General features: G+C 50.1%; 1 protein-coding gene across 4 annotated transcripts; it reads left to right on the top strand.

Moving 5' to 3' along the window:
* Positions 1-5,969: 5,969 nt before the first annotated feature.
* ABCD4 (ATP binding cassette subfamily D member 4) lies at positions 5,970-23,614 on the top strand. Of its 4 annotated transcripts, XM_040226107.1 has the most exons (19): positions 8,112-8,231; positions 9,435-9,553; positions 9,690-9,817; positions 11,059-11,198; positions 12,466-12,582; positions 12,936-13,061; positions 13,701-13,751; positions 15,989-16,083; positions 16,322-16,443; positions 16,552-16,643; positions 16,826-16,915; positions 18,775-18,983; positions 19,160-19,251; positions 19,954-19,990; positions 20,358-20,407; positions 20,854-20,906; positions 21,224-21,300; positions 22,111-22,226; positions 22,386-23,614. In XM_040226107.1, the coding sequence occupies exons 1-19, from the start codon at positions 8,194-8,196 to the stop codon at positions 22,452-22,454; spliced, it is 1,821 nt and encodes a 606-aa protein (XP_040082041.1). In that variant the 5' UTR covers positions 8,112-8,193; the 3' UTR covers positions 22,455-23,614. The 4 variants fall into 4 exon arrangements, with proteins under 4 accessions (XP_040082044.1, XP_040082041.1, XP_040082042.1 ...); XM_040226110.1 differs by lacking the exons at positions 8,112-8,231; positions 9,435-9,553; positions 9,690-9,817 and adding an exon at positions 5,970-5,973; XM_040226108.1 differs by lacking the exons at positions 8,112-8,231; positions 9,690-9,817 and having other exon boundaries at positions 9,535-9,553.
* Positions 23,615-25,298: the final 1,684 nt, after the last annotated feature.

Raw genomic sequence — 25,298 nt, forward strand, 5'->3', positions numbered from 1 at the left:
AGCTATGGAAGCCCACGCTTCTAGAGCCTGTGACTCCACAACAAGAGAAGCCTCCACACTGAGAAGCCCAAACACCACAACAAAGAGTAGCCCCTGCTCACTGCAGCTGAGCCCACGCGTAACAGCGAAGACCCAGTGCAACCAAAAATAAATAAGTTTAACAAATAAAAAACTTGAATAATTTTCTAAAAAATCAACACTGAGTAGTCAACAGGCATCTCAGATTTAACCTGTTGATACACAAACTCTTGAATTAACCACCTGCTCCCACCCAGAATCTGTTCTTCCCAGAGTTCCCCATCTCAGTAAATGCTACCATCGTTCACTCTGATGAATCACTCAATTCCTCTTTCTCTCATTCCCTACATCCACATTCCCTGTTGGCTCTACTTTCAAAATACATCCCCAATTCAATAGTTGTCACTTTCTCTAAAGAAAGATTTCTCAGCTTCGGCACTTTGGATATATTTTTTAAAGCATCTATTGATTTATTTGCGCTGAGTCTCAGATGCAGCACTTGGGATCTTTAGTTGTGGTCTTTAGTTGCATGCATGTGAACTCTCAGTTGAGGCATGTGGGATCCAGTTCCCCGACCAAGGAATGAGCCCAGGCCCCCCGTCATTGGGAGTGTGGAGTCCTAACCCCTGGACCACCAGGGAAGTCCCACTTTGGACATTTTGGAGCAGGTAATTCTTTGTTATAGGGAGCTGTCCTGTGCTTTATTGTAGGATGCTTACCAACATCCCTAGTGTCCACCCAGTAGAGGCCAGTAGCATCCCCCTGGTAGTGACAACCAAAAATGTCTTGAAATACCAGATTTGCCTCCTAGCTGGCTCCCTACTTCCATTCCAGCTCCCTCAGAATCTCCATGGCTCCTTCCCTCATTTCACTCAGGATTGCTCTTTAAACCTGCCAGAGAAGGACTTCCCCAGTGGTCCAGTGAAGACTCCGCATTCCCAAAGCAGGGGTATGGGTTTGAACCCTGGCTGGGGAACTAATGCAGCATGACGGAGAAAGAAAGAAAGAACCTGCCAGAGAGGCCTTCCTTGACCACTCTCTCCCAAGGAGCACTGCCACCCCTGTCCCTCTCTGTCCCCCCACACTCTGTGTGATGGTCACAGAGACTTGCAGCCCCAAGTTCCTTCCAGGACTATAACCCCAGCTGCTCTGAGTAGCGTCATCAGACAGCCTTGAGCTATCAGTCCCTTCAAGAATCGGCTCAGCCACAGAGTGGGCTCACCCAAGGTCGTGACCTTCCCTAGGTAGCCCACATCCAGGAAAGGAATGGGACCAAGAGGAAAGGAGGTGACGCAGATGGGCCCTTTTAGCTCTGGAGCTCCCCGGGGAGTCTGCCGAGCCTGGCATTGGAGCTGCTTCTCAGCTTGATTTCCACCTCTGCCCAATCTTGCTCCCTTCCACTCACTTCCTCAGAGGTGATTCTAGAACATTTTGAGGTGCTAAACATCTCAAGGTGTGCGTCCCAAAGGATTCAACCTGTGACACCTGCTAGAGTTTTCTTAACACTCTGGCATATCTAACATCATTTTTCTTTTCTTTTTTGGTTTATTATATGCATCTGTTTCAGGTCTTCAGGACAGGGGCTTTGAAACGGCTGTATCTCTAGCACGTGAAACAATGAATGCCTGGCACATACAGAGTAGGTTCTCAGTAAATATTCATTGAATGCTGAATGAATTATCCTTTTTGTCAGTCTCAGCTCCTCACTCCTTTAAGACTACTCTACACTCAGGGAGTCCTTGAGCGATTTCTAATATGAAAGCTTCGACTTTCTAACAGACGTACAGCTCAGGGGATAAATCTTTCTGAATGATTTCCTTCTGGAGCGGAGACGGGCCCAGATGGTTTTGGATCTGAAAGATCTACTGCAGGGCTCTGCTTGCTAACAGCTTTATCCCTCCTGCTCTGTCCTCCTTTTGTCTGGGAACACATTTAACAGGCTGGCTCGGGGGGAAGCTGCCATGAGCCTTTGAACTAGCTACACCAAGGGCTGTTTTGACCTGGTCAGCCCATAGGACAAATTTCAGATTGAGAGGCTATTTTTGAGTATTTTTACACACTGTTTCATCTTTTTCAAGAGTGCCCACATTGCTCAGTAATTTCCCAGGATGGCCATGAGTCCACTTTTCCATCCTAATTTTATATACAGGCAAACTGGGGTCAGAAGAGTCACTTCATTCATTCCAGAACTGTTTACTGAACACCCCTGTGCCACGCACTGGGCTGGGTATTACAGGACATGAAAATGAACAGGCAGGCTGGCAGGGAGACAAGAAGGAAGAACTCTGTTACTGAGGTGTGAACCAGGAACTGGCAGGGTCAGAAGATGAAAGAAGTAGCTTTTTCTGTATTGAGAGACAACCTCTGGGAAGGTTTTACTGTGCCAGTCACATTTTTTTAAAAAAGAACCCACTTTAAACATGCAGGCTCTTTAGTTCAAACTGTCTTTTGTGCTTGCCATTTCTAATATTCCTAATTCCTACACATTCTAATAATTTTAAATAGATGTATGCTCATGCACACACAAATATGCTTTTTTTCAAACAAAATATGAAATCTGCCATCTTTTAAAATTACTAGTATTTTGGCTATATCTAAGAATATTCATTGCAACATTCTATGTAATAGCAAATATCCAGCAATAGGAAATTGGATAAATAATTTCTCTATAAGTGGAATATTATGCAGTGGGAAGAAATGACAGGGGGTCTGTGTGGTATGGAAGCATCTCCAAGATATACTGTGAAACCTAAAAAGCAAGCTTCAAAAGGAAAATGTAGGGGTGTGTGTGTGTGTGTGTGTGTGTGTGAAAAATAATCACACATATAAGTTTGCCTATGCATGAAACATTTTTATAAAGATTCCTAGGAAGGTGTGAACAGTCATTTCCTCTGGAGCAGGAAAAATAAACATATTATTTTTCACAATATGCCCTATCCTGCGTGGACATTTTTTATCATGTGTGTTTTAAATTTTTCAATTAAACTAGAATTAAAAATGAATGAGACAATATAACATGGGCATTTCTCCCACATTGCTATATAATACAGCATTTAGCTCTCATCACTGCCAGGTCCTGTTTAGATACTTGCCCAGAGATCTCTGATGTCAGAATGATTATCATCCCACTTCACAGAGAAGAAAACTGAGGCAACTTGCCCAAGGTCACACAGATATTAAGTGGTAGAGCAGGGATTTGAATCCACGTAATCTGGCTCAGAAGTCCATGTTCTGAACCACTGTGGCCCTGTAGCCTCTCTCATCCTTGTTAAGGGCTGCAAAGTGTATTCCACAAAGTGACTGTGTCATACTTCTTACACCCTTTCCTTCTCTGGTGGAAATTCTGTTTGTTTCTAGGGTTTTGCTGTCACCTTACCACACCGCAGAAACATCTTCCAGACTAACCCTTTGTGCTCCTGTATCCATAGGAGAAGTCCTGGGAGTGAAACCACGTCATCATCTGAGGCTTCGTACTTATTACCAAATTAATTACCTTTTTTTTCCCCTTTAACCAATTTGTCTCCCTTTGTCTTTGTATGAGAGTGAGAAAGCAGCCGCGAGACTGGCAGTCATCCTAGTAAACAGTATGAGACAGTGGCCCGTGCGCCTTGTGAGGTCAGGGACTGTCTTGCTCAACTTTGTTCAACAAAGATTTACAGTGTCCTTACAGAGTGCTTCTGGATAATGGTGAACGCAGTGGACGTGGTCCCTGTCCTCCTGAAGCTGACAGTCTGTGGAGAGAGGCATTAATGAAGTAAACACACAAAATGAAAATATAATACCAAGCTTCGATAAGTGCCTTAAGGAGAAAAAATGGGGTGTTATGGGAAGGAATAAGAGTCCTTCTTTAGAGAAGGCAGTTGGAGAGGACTTTTCTGAGAGGAGGCATTACAGTGGAGACAGAAGGAAGGGGAAAAATTAACAGGAGGGGACAAGGTTGTCTCTTGGTGCCCTAAAAGTTTGGAGTGGATAGCGGAGCCAGGGCACTAGAGACTTTGGAATCATTGAAGGGTTTGGTTTTTTTAAAATATAAATTTATTTACTTTAATTGGAGGTTAATTACTTTACAATATTGTATTGGTTTATAGGTCAATGGAACAAAATAGAAATCCCAGAGATAAATCCACGCACCTATGGACACCATTGAAGGGTTTTAAGCAAGGTGTTGATCTGTTTTTGGCAGTCTCCCCTGGCTGTCATGTAGGAGCTGGATTAGAACAGCAGCAAGAATCCAACTGGAAAAACCAGTTAAGACATTTCTGCAAACAGGAGAGAGATAAATGTGGTTAGTCTAAGGTGATGGAGGAGGAAGATATAGATTAAGAGTTTTAGAAGACATATCAATTGACTACAATGTGTGGACCTTATTTGAGTCTTTATTTTTTAAAAAAACAGTAAAAAAAAAAAAAAGGAAATATCACAGTTACAATGGGAAATTTTAACAGAGGTATCTGATATTAAAAAATTATTTGTTTAAATTTTAGTTGTTTCATTAGGTTTCCACTACCCTACTTCAATTTAAAGTGCTGGAAATTATTTAAAAGATAATTTCAAAATATAAATAGAAATATTAATGAATGTTGTGATATATAGAGCATTCTGTAAAGTTTAAAATAATAAACAGTGTTAAGGGGCCCTGGGACAAACACCAAACCAGAATACTTTTGAGAGTGAAAGGCAACGAGAGCTGTAAACAGGGGTTTTCCTAGCAAGTTGAGGTTGTTTGCCTTGATACTTGAGTTGCCTTATTAATTTTTCAGAAACTGTCTCCTTACATGTTTATGTTTTTGATTTTCAGAGTAACAAAGACATACTTAGGAAATCATACTTGAGACTAAGTCATGCTCTTGCCACGTCTAGGAATCACTTGGTTTTCTTCTCTCCCCTTTTCTCCATCATGAGTCAGATGGCCCTCTCTATGGCTCTGAGACGTTGGTTTTCAGTGCTGGGGGCAAGGGGGTGAGACAAGGCTAGGGTTTTGCTCCTCTCCACCCTCAAAGTTCAAGGGACATTTGGCAATGTCTGGAGACAGTCTTGGTTGGCACAACTGGATCTGGGGTAGTGCTGCTGGAATCTAGTAAGTAGAAGCCAGAGATATGGCTCAGCATCCTACCATACACAGGACAGTCTCTCTACTCCGCTCAGAAAGAACTATCAGGCCCCAAAAGTCAATAATGCCAAAGCTGAGAAAACTTGCTGTATGGTTCCTTTGTCACAGAACTTCACAAAGACAAGTGATACTGTCAGCTGGTTGACCTTCCCAGCTAGACTGTCAACTCCAAGAAGACAGGTGATACATGTATCTTGTTGAGTGTTTGGAATATAGTTGACACTTAAGGACTGAAGGAAGAGGGGAGGGTACATCTAGATTCAAACTTAGGGTCCTGGGAGATCATGCTGCTCATCATCAGCCAGTTGACAAGCATTTCATTCATTCGACATTTAACAAATATTTATTAAGCACTTACCTCACACCTAGTAGCAGTGTTTGAGGTACTGGGAATACATCAATGAGCAAGACACAGTTCCTGCTCAATGAAATGTATTCTTCTAAAGGAAGACAAACAATAGAGCAAAGAAACAAGATGATTTCAGACAGGGATAACTATCATGAAGACAATAAAAGTGTATTGTAATAGTGAATGTTAGGGCAAGGAAAGCATAGAATGAGCAGCTGACATCCTATTGAACTAATGATAAGAATGAGCCAGTCATGGAAAGCCTCAGGCTAGGGAGAAGAACAATCCAGGCAAAGACCCTGAGACCAAAATAAAGTGGCCAATAAAAAAGACCAAGTTGAGAAGACCTGATCACTTGTGCCATGGAAACATTTGGATTTTATTCTAACTGAAATTGTTAAAAGATGCTTGTTAAAAGATAATTCTAGGCAATTCCCTGAAAATCCAGGGGTTAGCACTCCACACTGTCACTGTGAAAGCACAGGTTCAATTCCTGGTGGAAGAACTAAGATCCCCGAAGTCCTCACTGCACAGCATGGTCAAAAAAAAAAAAAAAAAAGTCATTCTGGTGTCTTTGGGAGAACGTATGAAACATGTATGAAGTGAAGTGAAAATCACTCAGTCATGTCCGACTCTTCGCAACCCCATGGACTATAGAGTCCACGGAATTCTCCAGGCCAGAATACTGGAGTAGCTAGCCTTTCCCTTCTCTAGTGAAACATGTATCACTTCAGTTCAGTCGCTCAGTTGTGTCCAACTCTTTGAGACCCCATGGACTGTAGCACACCAGGCTTCCCTGTCCATCACCAACTCTGGGAGCTTATTCAGACTCACGTCCATTGAGTCAGTGATGTCATCCAACCATCTAATCTTCTGTCATCCCTTTCTCCTCCTGCTTTCAATCTTTCCCAGCATCGGGGTCTTTTCCAATGAGTCAGTTCTTCGTATCAGGTGGCCAAAGTATTGGAGTTTCAGCTTCAGCATCAGTCCTTCCAATGAACATTCAGGACTGATTGCCCTTAGGATTGACTGGTTGGATCTCCTTCTTGGACTCTCAAGCGTCTTCTCCAACACCACAGTTCAAAAACATCAATTCTTCCATGCTCGGGTTTCTTTACAGTCCAACTCACATCCATACATGATGACTGGAAAAACCATAGCTTTGACTAGACGGACATTGTTGGTAAAGTAATGTCTCTGCTTTTTAATATGCTAAGTTGGTTATAACTTTTCTTCCAAGGAGCAAGCATCTTTTAATTTCATGGCTGCAGTCACCATCTGCAGTAATTTTGGAGCCCTCTAAAATAAAGTCTGTCACTGTTTCCATTGTTTCTCCATCTATTTGCCATGAAGTGATGAAATTAAAAGACACTCTTTGGAAGAAAAGTTATGACCAACCTAGATAGCATATTCAAAAGCAGAGACATTACTTTGCCGACTAAGGTCCGTCTAGTCAAGGCTATGGTTTTTCCAGTAGTCATGTATGGATGTGAGAGTTGGACTGCGAAGAAGGCTGAGCGCCGAAGAATCGATGCTTTTGAACTGTGGTGTTGGAGAAGCCTCTTGAGAGTCCCTTGGGCTGCAAGGAGATCCAACCAGTCCATTCTGAAGGAGATCAGCCCTGGAATTTCTTTGGAAGGAATGATGCTAAAGTTGAAACTCCAGTACTTTGGCCACCTCATGTGAACAGTTGACAGATTGGAAAAGACTTTGATGCTGGGAGGGATTGGGGGCAGGAGGAGAAGGGGACGACAGAGGATGAGATGGCTGGATGGCATCACTGACTCGATGAACGTGAATCTGAGTGAACTCCGGGAGTCGGTGATGGACAAGGAGGCCTGGCGTGCTGCGATTCATGGGGTCGCAAAGAGTCGGACACGACTGAGCGACTGAACTGAACTGATGGGACCAGATGCCATGATCTTAGTTTTCTGAATGTTGAGTTTTAAGCCAGCTTTTTCACTCTCGTCTTTCACTTTCATCAAGAGGCTTTTTAGGGTGGTGTCGCCTTTATATCTGTGGTTATTGATACTTCTCCCGGCCATCTTGATTCTAGCCTGTGCTTCATCCAGCCCAGCATTTCGCATGATGTACTCTGCATATGTTAAATAATCAGGGTGACAATAAACAGCCTTGACCTACCCCGTTCCCGATTTGGAACCAGTCTGTTGTTCCATGTACAGTTCCACCTGTTGCTTCTTGACCTGCATACAGATTTCTCAGGAGGCAGGTCAGGTGGTCTGGTATTCCCATCTCTTGAAGAATTTTCCATTTTGTTGTGATTCACACAGTCAAAAGCTTTGGCGTAATCAATAAAGCAGAAGTAAACGTTTTTCTGGAACTCTCTTCCTTTTCCGATGATCCAACGGATGTTGACAGTTTGATCTCTGGTTCCTGTATAATTCGAGTTAAAAATACTTCGGTCACATTCTCCGCTGCTTCTTGCGTAAGGGGAAACTGACCATACCCAGGAGAGGGCGCTCTAGGCGCCGGGTTGACAGACAGCGCTTTGGTTCTTTTAAGAAGTCGATCGCTTCCGGCAGCGGCTGCGTCGCCCGGCGCCTTCCTCTCTATCCTCCCGTCTCTGTGGTAGCCGGGTCCAGGCCCCGCCCCCAACCGGGGCCCCGCCCCTCTTCGGCAGGCAGCGCGCTCTTCGGACTCTGCCCGGAGCTGACCCGGGGTCTGCCCGGCTCCCGCGTCGGTCAGATCCCTGTTCATGGCGATCCGGGGGCCCGCGCCCCGGTCTGGCGGCAGGTTAGCAGGGCGGCTGAGGAAGAGGGCCGGGCCTTGGGACGTCTTACTCGGGGCTGTTTGGGGAAAAATTACAGCTACCTTCCAACTTCATAACTTGCTGTGATTTTTAAAAAACTTCTTATTCAACATTGTGTTTTTGAGATCATGCATACTATAGTAATCTAGTTTTCACTTCTGAGTGCTGGGTGGTGCTTCGGTCTTGAGACCGCAGTTTACTTATACATTCTCCTAGTGATGGACACTTAGATTGCTTAGATTTTTCTTTGGATTGCTCACCCCAGGGTGGGATGCTTGGTCACGCTTAATCCTGCTAAATTTGTTCTCCGGAGTGACCACACCCAGTGTCCCAACACCACTGCCTAAAGGTTCCTGTTTCCCCTCAGCCATCGACCCCCACCCATCCAGGGTTTGGTGTTGTTTGGGTTTTCTAATGTGTATCAACTTAATCAGTGTAAGGCGGTATTCCATTGTGTTAACTTTCCTCTTTTAAGTATTTGCATTTCCCCTTTTTTTAATGTCCTTTTCCCACTTTTCTGTGGATTTCCTGTCTTCCTGACGCAGGAATTTCTTGTATGCGTAGATTTTATTACCTTGTTTATTTTCCACTCTGCAAATTTTATTATCTTATTTTCCGCTCTCCAAGTCTTTGAATCTATGGCACAATGTTGAACAAAAATACTTAATTCTAAGTTAAAGTTGTGAGTTTTCCTGCTTTTTAGTTTTTGATTTGGAGGTCTTATTTGAGAATGGATGTAGCGGGTTTCCTTGTCTCGTGGCTAAAATTTCTTTATTAATTTAGCTATAGGTTTTTGGTAAATAACCTTTCATAGTGAAAGTGAAAGTGAAGTCTCTCAGTCGTGTCCAACTCTTTGGGACTCCATGGCCTGTAGCCTACCAGGCTTCTCCATGGGGTTTTCCAGGCAAGAATACTGCAGTGGGTTACCATGAACCCGGGTCTCCCGCATTGTAGGCAGACGCTTTACCGTTTGAGCCACCAGGGAAGTCCTAACCTTTCATAGCATTTGTCAGCTTAAAGAAATTCCTTTCTAATCCCCTGGTCTGTTCCCAGCCTACCTACTTCAGCATTTGTAAAACCTTTCTGTGTGGCCTCAGCCCCAACCCACAACAGGTGTAGATAAGTTTAGTCACTGCTCTCTAAGGCTCCGTTGTCCTCTTAGGCTTCTCTCTGCTTCTCTTCTTCAGACCCAGGTTAGATTTGCAATTTCTCCAGCGGTTCCTGCAGATACAGAAGGTTTTGTTTCCCTCTTGGTCATCACAGAATGCCTTGATGTTCCTGACCCTTTTGTGTGTGGCCCTACTGGGTGAGTGAATGAGCCCAAGCTCGTGGGGTCCTCTTCCTTCTGCGGGGTGTTGATTACACAAAGATACAAGAAGAAGCCTTCCTCTGACTTTTCTCCCTCCTCGTTACTGATTCCTGACTCCTCCCCCTCCCACCAGAACAACTGGTGATCTACCGGGTTGGCTTGATCCCCAGTCAATACTTTGGAGTCCTAGGAAACAAAGACTTAAACGGATTTAAGACCCTGACGTTCCTGTCTGTTGTGTTCATCGTCCTCATATCCATGGTAAGGTCTTCTCCCCACATCTCTCTTCTCCTCCAGCCTAGTATGATGGTCTGTCCAGTGCCCGGTAGGACTTAGCCATCAGGAAGCAGGAACCAAGCTGTGCGTGTGTGTTCCCTCCCTCTTCTGGGAACGTGGGGTCAGAACTCTAGGCAGGGCATTGATCTTGCCCGTTGGCCCACATGAGACCAGTGCCGCAATTGTTTCAAGCTCTTGGGGCTTGGCCACAGGGTTCTGGTTTAATTCAGCATTTAACAGAAAAGATCGTTGTCGCTTCTGTTCCCAGAAGTCTTGCCTCAGGGAGCTCAGACCCCCTGAAAACCGAGCCCAGCAGCCAGAGCCGCTGCTGTCCTCACACACTGAGGCTGTGACTGAGCCTGGCACTTGTCACATCGCCCAGCCTTTGCACCTGCTGCTTCCTCACACAACGGCCTCCTCCCCCCACCCCTCATTCACTTGCTTAATGCCTGCTGACTTTTCAGGATTCCTCTGCTATCACCTCCTTCAGAACATCCTCAATTTTTCTTTCCTGTTTCCTCCACCCAACTCCACCCCTTTGAATTACTAATCTTTTTTTTTTTTTTGCTGCACCACGAGGCATGTGAGATCTTAGTTCCCTGACCAGGGATCGAACCTGGGGCCCCCTGCTTTGGGAGCTTAGAGTCTTAGCCATTGGCCCACCAGGGAAGTCCCGTTAATCCTTTTGAGTTTACCTCTGCTCTAACACCCCTTACACCCTTGGGACTGTTTTTTCACTAGACTGTGAATTCACTGTTACCTCCCTCGTGCTTAGCATACAGAGGCTCTATAAATGATGAGAGTCAGGGTTCTGCTAGGACACAAGCCTAATGCTGTCAGGCTGCACTACCTGTTTTCTTGGGGAAGGCACTTCTCATCACACTTTGGCACATCTGTTGGGTCTTCTGTCAGTAAGCACCTATGTATATAGAACCCTGTTCCAGGTTTGGGGGGACAGAAAAATAAGAACATAAATGGAAAAGAAAATACTGTCCCCAATCTCCAGAAGCGCGTGGGGGCTGGTTCTTGGTGAAGGATTGAACACATGAGTGAATGAGGAAGGGAGGAATCCCATGACTTGAGGCTTTAACAGGCCCTAGTGCTAAGTGGACAGCCTTTGGGCTGGGACTGGTCAGCAGAGGCTTTCTGCCAGCCTGAGCTGGGAGCTGACGCTTGCAGGAAGAATTATGCATCTCTCCCTTCCCCTTGTCTCCCCCACTGCTCAGCTCAAGAGCTTTGACCAGTTCACCTGCAACCTGCTGTATGTGAGCTGGAGGAAGGACCTCACAGAGCACCTCCACCGCCTCTACTTCCGCGGCCGCATGTACTACACCCTCAACGTGCTGCGTGATGATGTCGACAACCCGTAGGTGCCCCCTGTCAGTCCTGGCCACCCTCTATGGGGTTCATCCATCTGGGCTGACTCAGCCCAGGAGAGGCCCTGCTGGGACCCCCATGAGGTCATCTGCAGTTATCTGCAAATGTTGTTGCCCGGAGCCATAGGGGGCAGATGCTCTGCATGCCTGAGGATGGGGAGGTGAAAGGAGAGGCCAAGAGCAGCTCCCTTTTGTCCATTTCATATCCTGGGCCTCCAAACAAGGCACCCTCTGAAGACCAAGATAAAAGTCCTTGCTAGAAAAAAGCAAGAAAACCGACACTCTGATTTTTACCAGTAAAAAATTGCTGCTGTCTAGCACTCAGTCTGGGATGCCAGTCCCCATTCTATCACCTCTCCTAGGTTCACTGAGTCCCAGGTTCCCTTACAGGTGAGGGAACTGAGGCCCAGAGAATGCAAGGGATTTGCCCAAGCTCACGCCTCTCTGGGAGTTTGGGGTCATTGTGGCCTTGGTGTTGGGATGAGACGTATGGAGTCTCTCTTCACACTCATTTCCTCCCCACTCACCACCCTTCCAAGCTCTTCGTTGCTTGAGGTAACCTTTCCTCACCTTATGCAGAGCTTTGCAGCAAAGGCTCTTGGAAGGCCCTGATGCTTCTTCTTTTTTTTTTTTTTTAATATTTATTTATTTGACTCCGTGGGGTCTCAGTTGAGGCATGCGAGCTTAGTCACCCTGTGGTACGTGGGATTTCAGTTCCCTGACTACAGATGGAACCAGAGAAACTGGTGGATTCTCAACCACTGGAGCACCAGAGAAGTCCCACCCTGATCCTTCTTGACTTTCTCTTCTAGGCATCTTCTCCATGGCTGAACCCATACAGAGCTTCCACAGCCACATAGCTAAAACGGGGGTGGGCTCCGGCTCATGAGCGAGAGGTTGGGAGGAGTGAGATAAGCCGGATAGCTTTCCTGATCATCCAGAAACTCGGGTCACCCACCCTCAAGTTCTTCTTTGGCTCTGCTCGGAGCCAGCTCAGGCCACTCGGGTGCTGGACCTTTCAGTTGCCATTTTTTTTCTGAGGGGTGGACTGAAGTGCCTTAAGAAGCCACTTTCCACAACCCTGTTTGAAGATCCTAAGGGTCTCATTGCATTTAGGAGACCAGCCCTTGTCTGGGTCCCTCTTCCCACGGAGTCATTGCAAGGCAAGATCAGAATAAGAGGTAACCTGGAACTGCCTTAGCTCTCACCCTAGAGCCCAGCTCCCTGGGTCCAATCACTGTGTGTCGTTGGCTCCAGGGACCAGCGTATCAGCCAGGACGTGGAGCGGTTCTGTCGGCAACTCAGCAGCATGGCCAGCAAGCTGATCATCTCTCCCTTCACCCTCGTCTACTACACCTACCAGTGCTTCCGGAGGTGAAGCCTCTCCTCTTGCTGGCATGCCCCCCAGCCTCCCCTGCCTGCCGGTTCCCCCGAGTCCAGCACTCACATGCCGGAGGGGAGTCTGCTCTCCCGGGTCAGGATCCAGAGAGGTCTTCCCTCCTTCCCACCTGCACCCCAGGAAGTCTTCTCATCTTGTGTGTTCGGACCCTGGCCCTCCCTTTGGCCCTATGATATGGCACTGTCCAGGTACTGGGTGCCCCCACGTAGGAGCAGAGGCCCCACGGGGCTCTGAGATGGGACGGGCTGCCCAGAACCGAGGCAGGAGTCAGGGCCAAGTCCTGCAGTTATATGTCCCTCTCCACACCCTCCCTCTCTCCGCCTTTCAGCACCAGCTGGCTCGGGCCTGTGAGCATCTTCGGGTATTTCATCCTGGGAACCGTGGTGAACAGAGTGTTGATGAGTCCCATTGTGGCAAAGCTTGTGCAGCAGGAGAAGCTGGAGGGGGATTTCAGGTGTGTCTCCCTTGCTCGGGGGTTTCTGCGCTGGGCATAAGGCATAAGGAATGGGATCTGGAAAAAGGCTGCCTGAGTTTAAATCCCAGTTATGCTAGTCACTAGCCGTGCTCTTGGGGGAGGTCTTTAACCTCTAAACGTCCATCTTCCCATCTCTAAAATGGAGATGGTACTGTCCCCGATGGAGAGAATCATAAGGGGAATTAATGAGATGATACATGAGCAGCAGTGAGAACGGTGACTGTTTGGCCCTCGTCACTGTCATCCGTTGGCCTTCTCACGCACTTCTGTTCCAGACGCCCTCATTCAAGTCAGCCCGTGGATCTGTGCCCTCCTCTGTGCTTCCTGGCCACCTCCTTCAGACCCGGCCCTGGGAGGAGGAGGGGCGGTGGCAGTCATGCACCTGTCCTCTCTGGAGCAAGGCGAGGGGCTGCCCTGTCCGCTGGGCTCCTGCCACCCCACCCAGGCCTGGGATTTCCCACCCTGTGACAGTTCAGGGAAGGGTTGGGCTGAAGCAGCCACCGTGTTGAAGGGGAGCTGTGTTCCTCTTTGCCTGGAGGTCCTGTTGATCCAGGACTCTGAAAGGAGAGGGCCCAGTCCTGCCCACCGTCAGCACACATTTACCTCTGGTCTGCCCAGGTTCAAGCACATGCAGATCCGGGTGAATGCTGAGCCTGCTGCTTTTTTCAGGTGAGTCCTGGAGATAGTTGCCCGTCTGCCTCATCAGAACTGATCAGGGAGATAGATGGCAGAGAAGGCAAGGTGAATCATACCACCCTCCCACCATCGCCAAGGCCAGGGGCCAGGCATCCTCACACTTGGCCGTGACCCTCTCCCCATGTCTCACTGTCCTCGTCTGCCTCATCCTTCTGTCCGTGGCTCTGCTTCTGAAACAAGTCCTTCCTCCTCATGGTGTAGCGTGGGGCAGAATTTGTTTTTAGAGTGAAATGAGTGCCTGCTTCATCCTCTTGCTGATGACTGTAAGGCATTGCCTCTGCTTTTCTGTCTGTAAAAAAGTGGCTTTCCACCAGTGCCCGAAGCCCAGTGACGTCCACAGCTTATCTTGCGTCTCTGTAGCATGGGAGGGAGTGGAGCCTCTCAGATTAGAAGACTCTCCCCACAGACTCTGTCCCAACAGCTGTGTTGTGAAATCCCATTCCTTCCCCTGTGGCCATGGCAGGTCCCTGAACTCTGCCTCCTGTAAGGACTCTGGACTCTTGTTTGGATTGATAGTAAGGGCCCAGAGGTTTGTCTTTAAGGAATGGAAGTTTGTCCTTGGGTCACATGGATCTAATAGCCCCAGGACTTTGCTCTTCTGTCCATCACTGCTGCAGTTTGTAGCTGCCACCACTTTGGGGGCACCAAGAGTTTCAGGAATCTATGAGAGAGGTTGAGGGGCTCCCCAGGTGATGCTAGTGGTAAAGAGCCCACCTTTCAATGCAAGAGATGCAAGAGATGTGGGTTCGATCCCTGGGTTGGGAGGATCCCCTGGAGGAGGGCATGGCAACCCACTCCAGTATTCTTGCCTGGAGAATTCCGTGGGCAGGAGAGCCTGGCGGACTACAGTCTATAGGGTCGCAAAGAGTCGGACACAACTGAAGCAACTTAGCATGCGCTCAGCATGCCTGAAAGAGGTTTGTTGTGGGGAGCAGGTATAGCTGTTAGTTAGTTCAGTCTCTCAGTCGTGTCCGACTCCCTGCGACCCCATGAATCGCAGCATGCCAGGCCTCCCTGTCCATCACCAACTCCCAGAGTTCACTCAAGCTCACGTCCATCGAGTCGGTGATGCCATCCAGCCGTCTCATCCTCTCTCGTCCACTTCTTCTCCTGCCCCCAATCTCTCCCAGCATCAGAGTCTTTTCCAATGAGTCACCTCTTCGCATGAGGTGGCCAAAGTACTGGAGTTTCAGCTTTAGCATCATTCCTTCCAGAGAACACCCAGGACTGATCTCCTTTAGAATGGACTGGTTGGATCTCCTTGCAGTCCAAGGTACTCTCAAGAGTCTTTTCCAACACCACAATTCAAAAGCATCAATTCTTCGGCGCTCAGCTTTCTTCACAGTCCAACTCACATCCATATATGACCACTGGAAAAACCCTAGCCTTGACTAGACGGACCTTTGTTGGCAAAGGTATAGCTGGGCCGGTGCTAAATTGTTTCTGGATTCTGAAACCTCTGCTCATGAAGCTTTGGGCCCTGGGGCAAGCAGGTTGGTTCTTGGGGCTCTGAGTTTGTCGTCCTGCAGCCTCTCTGTCCTTGATGCTAAATCTGAAACTCCTCTGTCCTCCCCTAACCTTTCTGCTTGGAGAATTTCTGCCCATCCTTGAAGCTTGAAGTCACCGTCTCCTGGGCGCCTTCCTAGATTCCCTTAGTGATCAGGCCTGTTTGCTTCCATAGACCTGCAGACACACGGCTTATGTAACACTTTCCATATGTTCCAGGTGAAGAAGGCATGTATTTGCCTGCCGGGCTGTTTTATCCACCTCTGTCTGGCTGACTAGCACCAAGCCTGCCACCTAGTGACTGCTCAGTGTATATTTGTTTAATAATAGCATTTTTTTATCGGGAGCCACTCATATGTCTGGCACCTTAAATTCAGAAATTTTCACATTAGCCTATTACATAGGTATTATAAGCTCCATCTCATAGATGAGTAAACTGAGACTCAGAGGCTTAATAACCTGTCAGTGTTACCCAGCTAGTCACTGGCCAGAGCCAGAATTTGAACCAGGTCTGCCCACGCTATAGAATTCCTGTTCTTTGCACAGGCAATACCAGGTTGAATGAATGCAGCAGTGGCTGACTGCTAGTGGCCAAAAGGGTCTGCAGGAAAGATCACTTGGGTGGGCCTGGTCCCGAAAGGGGAGTGGGAGGAGTCTGGCAGAGTCTTTCTAGACCCGGTGGACATCCTGGCCTTTCTCATCAGGGCTGGTCACGTGGAGCACATGAGGACAGACCGCAGGCTGCAGCGACTCCTTCAGACCCAGAGGGACCTGATGTCCAAGGAGCTCTGGCTGTGCAGTAGGTGCAGGGAGTCCGGAGGCAGGAACCACAGGGTGGGGACAGTCTATGGCACCCCCCACACACACAAGCCCCTCCTCCCTCTCTGCACTGATCAGTTTGCCTTTGCTGTGAGTGTCCTCAGGAAAGTGAGAATCCGGGAAATGACTTGAGACACCACTTGGCCTCCTGTTCCCCTTGGAGCACACACGGCTCAATGCCCGGGCCTCTCACCCTGGGTTTCTTGTGTCTTCTGTAGTCGGCATCAACATGTTTGACTATCTGGGCAGCATCCTGAGCTACATCGTGATCGCAATCCCCATTTTCAGTGGCGTCTACGGAGACCTGAGCCCCACAGAGCTCAGCAGCCTAGTCAGCAAGGTGAGCCTCCCTCCTGGGGAACGCCCCCCCCACCCCCGGTCACACTTGCTCCCCTGCCCTTCGGCCTCGGAGTCAAGGCCTGGGCTCTCTGCCCTCTCTCCCGCCCAGAACGCCTTCGTGTGCTTGTATCTCATCAACTGCTTCAGCCAGCTCATCGAACTCTCCACCACGCTCTCCGATGTGGCGGGCTACACACACAGGTGAGGCTGCCTCTGGCCCCGCCGGGTCCTGAGCAAAGTGTGTGCCGTTGGGAGAAGTAGCCAAGGGGAAAATAAAAGAACAGAAAAAACCTCACCAAACACTCGTGGGCATGAGAGGAAGAAAGGAGGAAGGCCTTTACCGGGGCCCCTAGACCCTCCTCAGGCTTTCACTTCTTGCCCAGGATCGGGGAGCTTCAGGAGACCCTGCTGGACATGAACCCAAAGTCACAGGATGGGGAGTTTCTGGATGAGAGCCAGTGGGACTTGGCCAGGTAAGCCCTGGGCCGGCAGCACGGTGATGGACCATGTGGGCCATGGAACCGCCCCGGAGCCCGGCCCTTTCCCAGCTGGGCAGGAGAGTCCGGCGGAGCAAATGAAAGAAACCCGCGTCGTGTGCAGGCACATTGTAAATGTTCACCATCTGTGCTGCTGTTCCGGCATCTGTGTTCATTTACACCATCTTCCCACCCGACAGAAGCAAAGTGCACAAGCCGCCTGGGTCTGGGCTAACGAAACTCCAAATAGCATCCCTCCTCTTCCTTTCCTCCCCCTTTCTCCTGCGGAGCCCTGCTGCACCCGCCGCTTTCCTTGGGGCCTGTCCGTTCTTTGTCCCCACATAGGCCCAGAGGTGTCTTCATTCATGTATCCTTGAAGGCTCTGGGATGTTTCTGACCTTTCTGGGCATCGAGGATTTGTCTCGCATCCTCACTTTTCTTGAACGGATTACCTAACCACTCTCAGTATCTTCATATCCATAAGGAACATGTTCATGGAACCTTCATTTTAGGGTTGCTGTGGGGATTGGGTCCCCTAGTTCATAGGAGGTGGTTTGGGTGGAGGCCACAGAGTAAGCTTTGAAAAATGGAAACAGGCTGAATTTCAAGAACTATGCTCAACTCTCTTCTTAGGAGCTAACACCTTAACTGTTGCCTCTGTTAAGGATGAAAACTTCATGCATCTCTGAACCCAGGGGCCGGGGTGGGCTACGGGGGCAGGGACTGTAGGAGACTGGAGTTGCTGTTCTGTGGGGAAGACGGGCATCCACGGAGAGCCAGAGACTCCAGAACGGGTTAGCATTTCCGTTCCCCTTCTGACCTTCAATTGCACTATGATGCTGTGAAAACCTCTTGACATTAGAACTGGAGAGATGCAGCTCTGTGCCCCTGAGGCAGTTACTTAGCCACCAGACTCAGTTTCCTTATCTGCCAAGAGGGGATAACTGCTGTGGTGCCTGGCTGGTAAGACTGATTAAGATCAGTCAAGGGCAGGACTTGGCCCAGCTTGCCACGGAGCACGTGCCCAGACCACCTCTCTCAGTTTGCCAGGGCTACCATAGGACACCCATAGCTACCATAGCTACCCACTGGGTAGCTTAAAGAGTAGAAGTTTATTTCCTCATAGTTCTGGAGGCTGGAAGTCCAAGGTCAAGGTGGCGGCAACATTGGTTTCTCCCCAGGCCTTGCTCCTTCACTTGCAGATGGCTGCTTTCTCACGGCGTCCTTCCATGGCATTTTCTCTGCTTGTTCACCCCCTGGTGTGTCTCTCCCTCTTAAAAGGACAGCAGTCCTGCAGGATTAGGGCCCTACCCTCACAGCCTCGTTTGAATGTACTCACCTCTTAGAGCTCAGTTGGTAAAGAATCTGCCTGCAATGCAGGAGACCCTGGTTCAATTCCTGGGTCAGGAAGATCCGCTGGAGGAGGGATAGGCTACCCACTCCAGTATTCTTGGGCTTCCCTTGTGGCTCAGCTGGTAAAGAATCCACCTGCAATGCGGAAAACTGAGGTCCGATCCCTGGGTTGGGAAGATCCCCTGGAGAAGGGAAAGGCTACCCACTCCAGTATTCTGGCCTGGAGAATTCCATGGACTGTGTAGTCCATGGGGTCACAGAGTCGGACACGACTGAGCGACTTTCACTTTCACCCCTTTCAAGACCCTGTCTCCAAATGCAGTCACCTTCTGAGGTACAAGGGTTGGAACTTCAGCATATGCTTTCTGAGGTCACAATTGAGCCCATGGCAGCCCCTCCCCCAGTCCAGAGGTGATTCGCCCCCAGGAAGAAGGGGCTCCCCTACTCCCAGCAGCACTGACAGTACTTATCTTCCCCTCATCTCCTCTCTTTTCGGACCCCAGGGGCCCGGGAGAGCCAGCAACAGAGCCAGCAGATACAGCTTTCCTCCTTGAGCGGGTCTGCATCTACGCCCCCTCCTCTCACAAACCCTTAATCAAGGACCTGAGTCTGAAGATCTCTGAGGGGCAGAGCCTGCTCATCACAGGCAACACGGGCACCGGCAAGACCTCCTTGCTCCGGGTTCTGGGCGGCCTCTGGGCGAACGCACGGGGTGAGGACCAGCCTGCCCCATCTCTGAGCCAGCCTTGGCCTGGGGGGTTGGGGTGCATATGTGTGCGTGTGGGTATGTGTGTGCATCTGTCTGTAAGGATCAAGCCTCTTGGAGGAGAGTGAGGAGCAGTTACCTTTTAGAAGATGTCCAAACAAAGGTTTCTGTGGGCCCTGCAGGCTCAGTGCAGATGCTGGCGGACTTTGGACCCCACGGGGTGCTGTTCCTGCCCCAAAAGCCTTTCTTCACTGATGGGACCCTTCGGGAGCAGGTCAGCCCGGGGCCCACTCCTCCCACCCCACCCCCCAACATGGCCCTGGTAGGGTGACAGGTCTCTGCCCTAGAGAGCTGGTGCAGCAGGCAGGGCATAAATGAACCATGCCCAACACGTGAGGGCAAGGACCCCGAGGTCCAAGCCCACCTGGTAGCAGCATCGATCATAGGTGCTGGCCCAGTGGGGCCGGCCCTGCTGTCCCTGGCCAGGGACTGGAGGTCCGAGCCTGGGGCGAGGCAGGGGGTTGGGGTGGGCATATAAATCAGCAGTGGGAGCTGTTGGCCAGGTACAGGGAACAAGCAGGGTTCACTCTGTAACAACTTTTAAAACAATGATAACACTACATCAGGTTGCTTTTTCTGGTCCCCACGCTCCAGCAGGTCTAAACGGTAGCTGACAGACTGCTCCTGTTTCATATTCACATCTGTGGGTCAGGCCATGTACTCAGGGCAGCTTCCGGGGGCAGGCTAACCTGTGGGGGCCATAAGCCAAATATCACAAGTATTTGTTGAGCCCCAGCTTAGATTCTGGGGCCCTCCCTGCTGTCTGTAAGCCCAGCTCCTCAGCCAGAATGCTTCTTCCTCTTCTCGGGTGGAGAGGAGCCTGGTCTCTGGCGGTTCCTGTTTCTGAGCGAAGGTGGGCTGTGTGCCGTCCCACCTCTCTTTGGCCCTTACCCCAGGCCCCTGTTGTTTTTATCAGGTGATATATCCCCTGAAGGAGATCTACCCGGACTCAGGTGAGCTGGGCCCCCTCGGGACATGTCCCCCATCCCACTGTTCCTTCTCTGCCTGTTGGGGGAGGCCCCCCACCAGGCTGCTGGTTTCTGGTTGGGTCCCCTCCACCACCTCCTCTGACTAGTTACTGTTTTAGGGTCTGTACCCTGACCTCATCTTGTTCTGTCTCCCCCCTGCAGAGGAGAGACACCCATGGGAGGGAAGGGTCAGATCACATCCTTCCCTGGCCCTTCCCTAGTGTATTAAGTGCTGTAACCTGTCGCTCAGACCCCTGGCCCCCATTCTGGTGCCCCACCTCTGCTCGCCCCCTGTCGTGATGCACCCCATCCATTCTGGCCGCCCAGAGGCACTGACTTCTGTGTCTTGCAGGTTCTACTGATGATGAGAGGATCATGAGGTTCTTGGAGCTGGCAGGCCTAGTAAGTGAGGGCAAGGACCCTGAGGTCCAAGCCCACCTGGTAGCACCGACCACACAGGTGCCAGCCCAACGGGGCCAGCCCTGCTGTCCTGGCCGGGGTCTGGAGGTCTGAGCCTGGGGCAAGGGAGGGGAGTAGGGGTGGGCATATAAATCAGCAGTGGGAGCTGTTGGCCAGGTATGGGGAACAAGCAGCGTTCACTCTGTAGCGACTTTTAAAACAATAATAACACCATGTCAGGTTGCTTTTTCTGGTCCCCACGCTCCAGCAAGTCTAAACAGTAACTGATGGACTGCTCCTCTCTGCTTGGAGCAGACTGCTCGCCCAGCCCCCGCTTGCTACGCTGCTGAGGGTAGATGTATGTGGTGGGACTGAGGCAGTCCTCAGGATGGGAGGAGGCAGGGATGGGCCCTTCCATTTGACCCATTGTTTTCTCTGGTGTGTTACAGTCCAGCTTGGTTGCAAGGACAAAGGGTCTGGACCAGCAGGTTGATTGGAACTGGTAAGGAGGAGGTTGGGGTGCTCCAGAGACAGCTCCCCAAAAGACAGTGGCTCCCAGGGGTCCTGGCAAGGGATGAACTGACTCCTGACCCCAAATCCCAGGGTGTTGTTGGCCCATTAGGGGCCTGGTTCATGTCCTTGCGTACAGAGTTTTGGCTTTGTCTCGTGTGAGCAGTGTGGCTCTGCTGGGAAAGTTGTGGGGGCGGTGCTGGGACAGTCTGTCTACAGTGAGAGCCTCTTCCTGCCCAGACCATTCTGTGCAGAAGCCAAGCTATATGTTCCTTCCTCCAGCTGGCCTCTCCACTTCCCTTTCTGCAGGTACGATGTTCTGTCCCCGGGAGAGATGCAGAGGCTCTCTTTTGCCCGGCTCTTCTACCTGCAGCCGAAGTACGCAGGTGAGGTTCGCCCTGTAGGTGTGTGTGCCATCCAGGTACCATGTGCGTTCACAGGTGTAGCAGCGTGTTGTTCAAGTGCACCTGGAGAGTCATGGGTACGGGAAGGGGAGCACACCTGATCCTGGCCAGGTGTCTCTGTCCCTGCCGAGGGGGACAACAGAACTCTGCCCGTGAGGCGGCAGTGCTTGCAATCCTCAGGTATATATAAAACCACTCAGTCGTGTCAGGCTCCTCTGTCCATGGGATTCTCCAGGCAAGAGTACTGGAGTGAGTTGCCATTTCCTCCTCCCAGGGGATCTTCCCACTCAAATCAAACCCGAGTCTCCTGCATCACAGGCAGATTCTTCACCACGGAGCCATCTGGGAAGCCCCCGTATATTAAACTACCGAGTCTTAGGCTTTCAGCCAGCGTGGCAGCTGGAGGCAGCCTTGAGAGGGCTTCTGATTTTGGTCCTCAGATTCTGCCATCTCCCCAGCTGTACCTGGCAGAGGGATGGCAGGTATGAACTTTTCTAGGAACTGACGTCCTCGAGGGAACTAGGATTCCTCGGATTGAGAGGTCCAAGGCAGTGGCTGGTATTCATCTATAGGAAGCTGAAGGATTTTGTCCCACTGCTGGCAGTGGCTTCCCACATGAAGCCTCACCCTCTGTTCCTTTGGCCCATGGTGTCCCCAAGGCAGGGCTCCTGGAAGGCAGAGCAGTTTTCAGCCTCTCATCAGGCCCCAGCCAGAGGTGGGCGTGGGCTGGAGGAGCAGCAGAGGTGGGTGGACCGCAGGCCCCCACATCCTCCCGCTGGGTTCTGTCCCCAGTGCTTGATGAAGCCACCAGTGCCCTGACCGAGGAGGTGGAGAGCGAGCTGTACCGCATCGGCCAGCAGCTGGGCATGACGTTCGTCAGCGTGGGCCACCGACGCAGCCTCGAGAAGGTACCCTTGCCCGCAGGATGGCCTGAGGACCAGGAAGAACCCCAAGGCTGGGCCTGACGGGGGGCCCGCAGAATGGGGAGTGGGGATGGCAGAGTGGGCAGGGGGTCGATCACAGCCAGGGCAGCCTGATCGCCGCGTGGTGGTGGTGGTCTCTTGTAGTTTCACTCCTTGGTTCTGAGACTCTGTGGAGACGGAAGGTGGGAGCTGACCAGAATCAAAGTGGAATGAAGCCAAGGCTGAGCACCAGAAGGAGAGCCAAGCTCAGGAGGTTGGGTCCCCAGGAGAGACCAGGAGGGCTGGCAGGCGAGGAAGGAGCCCCAGGTTTGCCTCGCAGTGTGGGGAACGCCGGCGGCAGTGGGCTCAGCCCACATGTGAGCCTCCACACCCCTCATCCTGCCAGCGTGCCTCCTGCTACCTCAGCCACCGCTTTGCACACTTGAAATGCTGATCACTTACGTATAACCTCAGATCATGTTTTCTAAAGAAAACGTGGAAGTGTGGGATCTAGAAGAGGTGAAGGGTCGGGGTTTCCCCTGCTGGCTCAGTGGTAAAGAGTCCGCCTGCCAATGCAGGAGACATGGCTACAATCCCTGATCTAGGAAGATCCCACATGCTGTGGAACAGCTGAGTCTGTGCACCACAACCATTGAACCTGTGCTCTAGAGCCCATGCTCCACAACAGGAGAAGCCAGTGCAATGAGAAGCCAGTGCAATGAGAAGCCCGTGCACGACAGCTGGAGAGCAGCCCCTGATCACAACCAGAGAAAACCCGCATACAACAGTAAAGGCCCAGCACAGCCAAAAATAAAAGGTGAATGAATAAATAAAAATTGAAAAAGAGAGAAGGGTCGAAATGGAAGAGTGTATTGGACTTGGGAGTCAAGAGAGCCAGAAGTCTTTTAGATCACTTCAGTTTTGCCATAGGAGACTTTCCAGCTATATAAATTTTATAACTTTTTAAAAGAAAAGATAAACGTTTTTTTCAACTTGCAGCTTTCCTATTTTCTCTTCACCATAAGATGATCTTTTTTTTTCTTTTTTTGTGGCCACACAGTACAGCGTGTGGGATGCACGATCCATGTGGGATGCAAGATCTTTGTTCCCCATCCAGGGATCAAACCCATGTCCCCTGCAGTAGACATGCCGGGTCTTAACCACTGGACCACCGAGAGGTCCCTAAGATGATCTTTTTAGTTGACTCTCCAGACTTGTCTTTGAGACCCTGGAGGGCCAGAGCAGGACTTTCCATTGTGCTGAGCCTTCTGCCCCTGGTCGTTCACTGGCATCTCCCCAGTTGCCAGTTGTCCCTCAGCCACTAACCGCAAGCGCCCTTCTGCTATTCTAATCTCAACCGAGATGAAAATAAATTTCTAATATTTTTAAGTTAATTCATTTCCTTAAATGCATTTTTAAAGGAAAGTTTACACTTGATATAAATAGAAAGTAAAAATTAATACAATTGGTGTTATGAAATGACAGCCCAATACTGTGCCTACACACGAGACTTGGTATCTGTACACAGGGAGGTTAAGGGATGTTACCGTGGAGTCAGACACACTAGCACCCAACTGAGACTCTTCCCCTTAATAGATGTGGGGAAATGGAATAAGAACCACAAGGCTACAAGGGATGATTTCCTTTGTATAAGACGAGGTTATTTCATGCCTGTTGCTATCACTGGAAATGATCCCAGACGTGGGGAAACGCTGCCCCGGGTAACAAGTCATCCCCCTGCCCCCACCCCATGGCTTAGCTGGCACAGAGACCTGGAGCCTATTCTCAGCTCCACCCCTTGAGGGCACTAAAGCAGTGTGTCCGGGTGCTGAGGGGCTGAGAACTCTGGGGTGGGCACCTGGAGTGCCCAGTCCCCAGTGAAGCCTCCATAGGAACCTCCAGGATGTCGGTGCTGAGAAGGCCCATGGCAGCCCTTCTCTCGGGGCTGAAAGGGACCATCAGAGTCAGCATCTGCTTCAGGAACCTTCCCAGACTTGACTCTCCCAAACCATATCCTGCCGAGTGCTCTTCTGGCCTCTGTTCAGACGCCGCTAGCCTTGGGGGACTTCCATCCTCAGACCCCTTCAACTGAGGAGAGCTCTCCCCTAGGCCAAGGGGAAGCCTGACTCCCACCCCTTGGGCCTGTTTTAAATTGTGTGGTTTAGGTGTGGGAGGACTCCCTCTCTGGTTTAATTTCTGGACTTTTCTCAATATAGCAGAAGCTCCCCTCAGCCTTTCTGTGACAGCCTTGCCTCACTGATTTACTTCGTCCTCATAAGCTCCAACTCCTAAGCGTTTTTCACAAGTGCTGCTGCTAGCAGATTGTTATAGAGACCAAGTTTGTTCCTCTGCCTCGAACATGTTTCCCGCGCTGTTTCTGTTCTTAATACTCAACTACCCAGTGTTCTCCCTTGCAGAAACTCTGCCAAGAGAAAGCTGTTCTTAGGGGCAAACTGTACGCTTTTCCATCACCCATCTCAGAGATGGTGGCTACTGAGAGTTGTAGATGAATTGATACAAACCTGCATGAGGAAAAGTCAGGTATTGTGTCCTTATGAAGAGGGCCAAAGTGTTTATTTTAAATGTTTTAAAATAAGCCAGACAGATGATTTCCCAAACTTAGGTCTCATTCTGCTGTCCAGGGGTCTACACAGACCCACATGGATAATCCACAGAAATGTTACCCTATATACATCACTCTTCTGAAGAGTCCTGGAGCCATGGGACAGGGCAGAAAAGCAATCTTTTGTCATCTCCAAGTATCTGCTTACCTACCACACCCACTTGTGGACCACCCCGGTCATTTTGGGGTGAAGGGTGATAGAGCAGTCTCTGCTCTGCCACAGCCCACAGGGAACTGTGCTCTGTGTTCTGAAGACAATCTCCCAGGAAGCCAAAGAGCAATGCTGGGTGCCCTCTGTAAAAACTGCCTTTCCAGAAACATTGTCTTGTTCCTGACATCCTGTCTAGGTGTTGGAATGATGTGTGGGCCTGGGCTAAAGCTAGGTGAGGAAGGAACCCCTGGAGGCACAAGGAGTTGTCAGGAGAACCCGTGCCTGGAGAATAAGCTAGCTGAAA

The sequence above is a fragment of the Oryx dammah genome, unplaced genomic scaffold, assembly GCF_014754425.2.
Source record: "Oryx dammah isolate SB20612 unplaced genomic scaffold, SCBI_Odam_1.1 HiC_scaffold_26, whole genome shotgun sequence".
In the NCBI taxonomy this organism is placed as follows: domain Eukaryota; kingdom Metazoa; phylum Chordata; class Mammalia; order Artiodactyla; family Bovidae; genus Oryx; species Oryx dammah.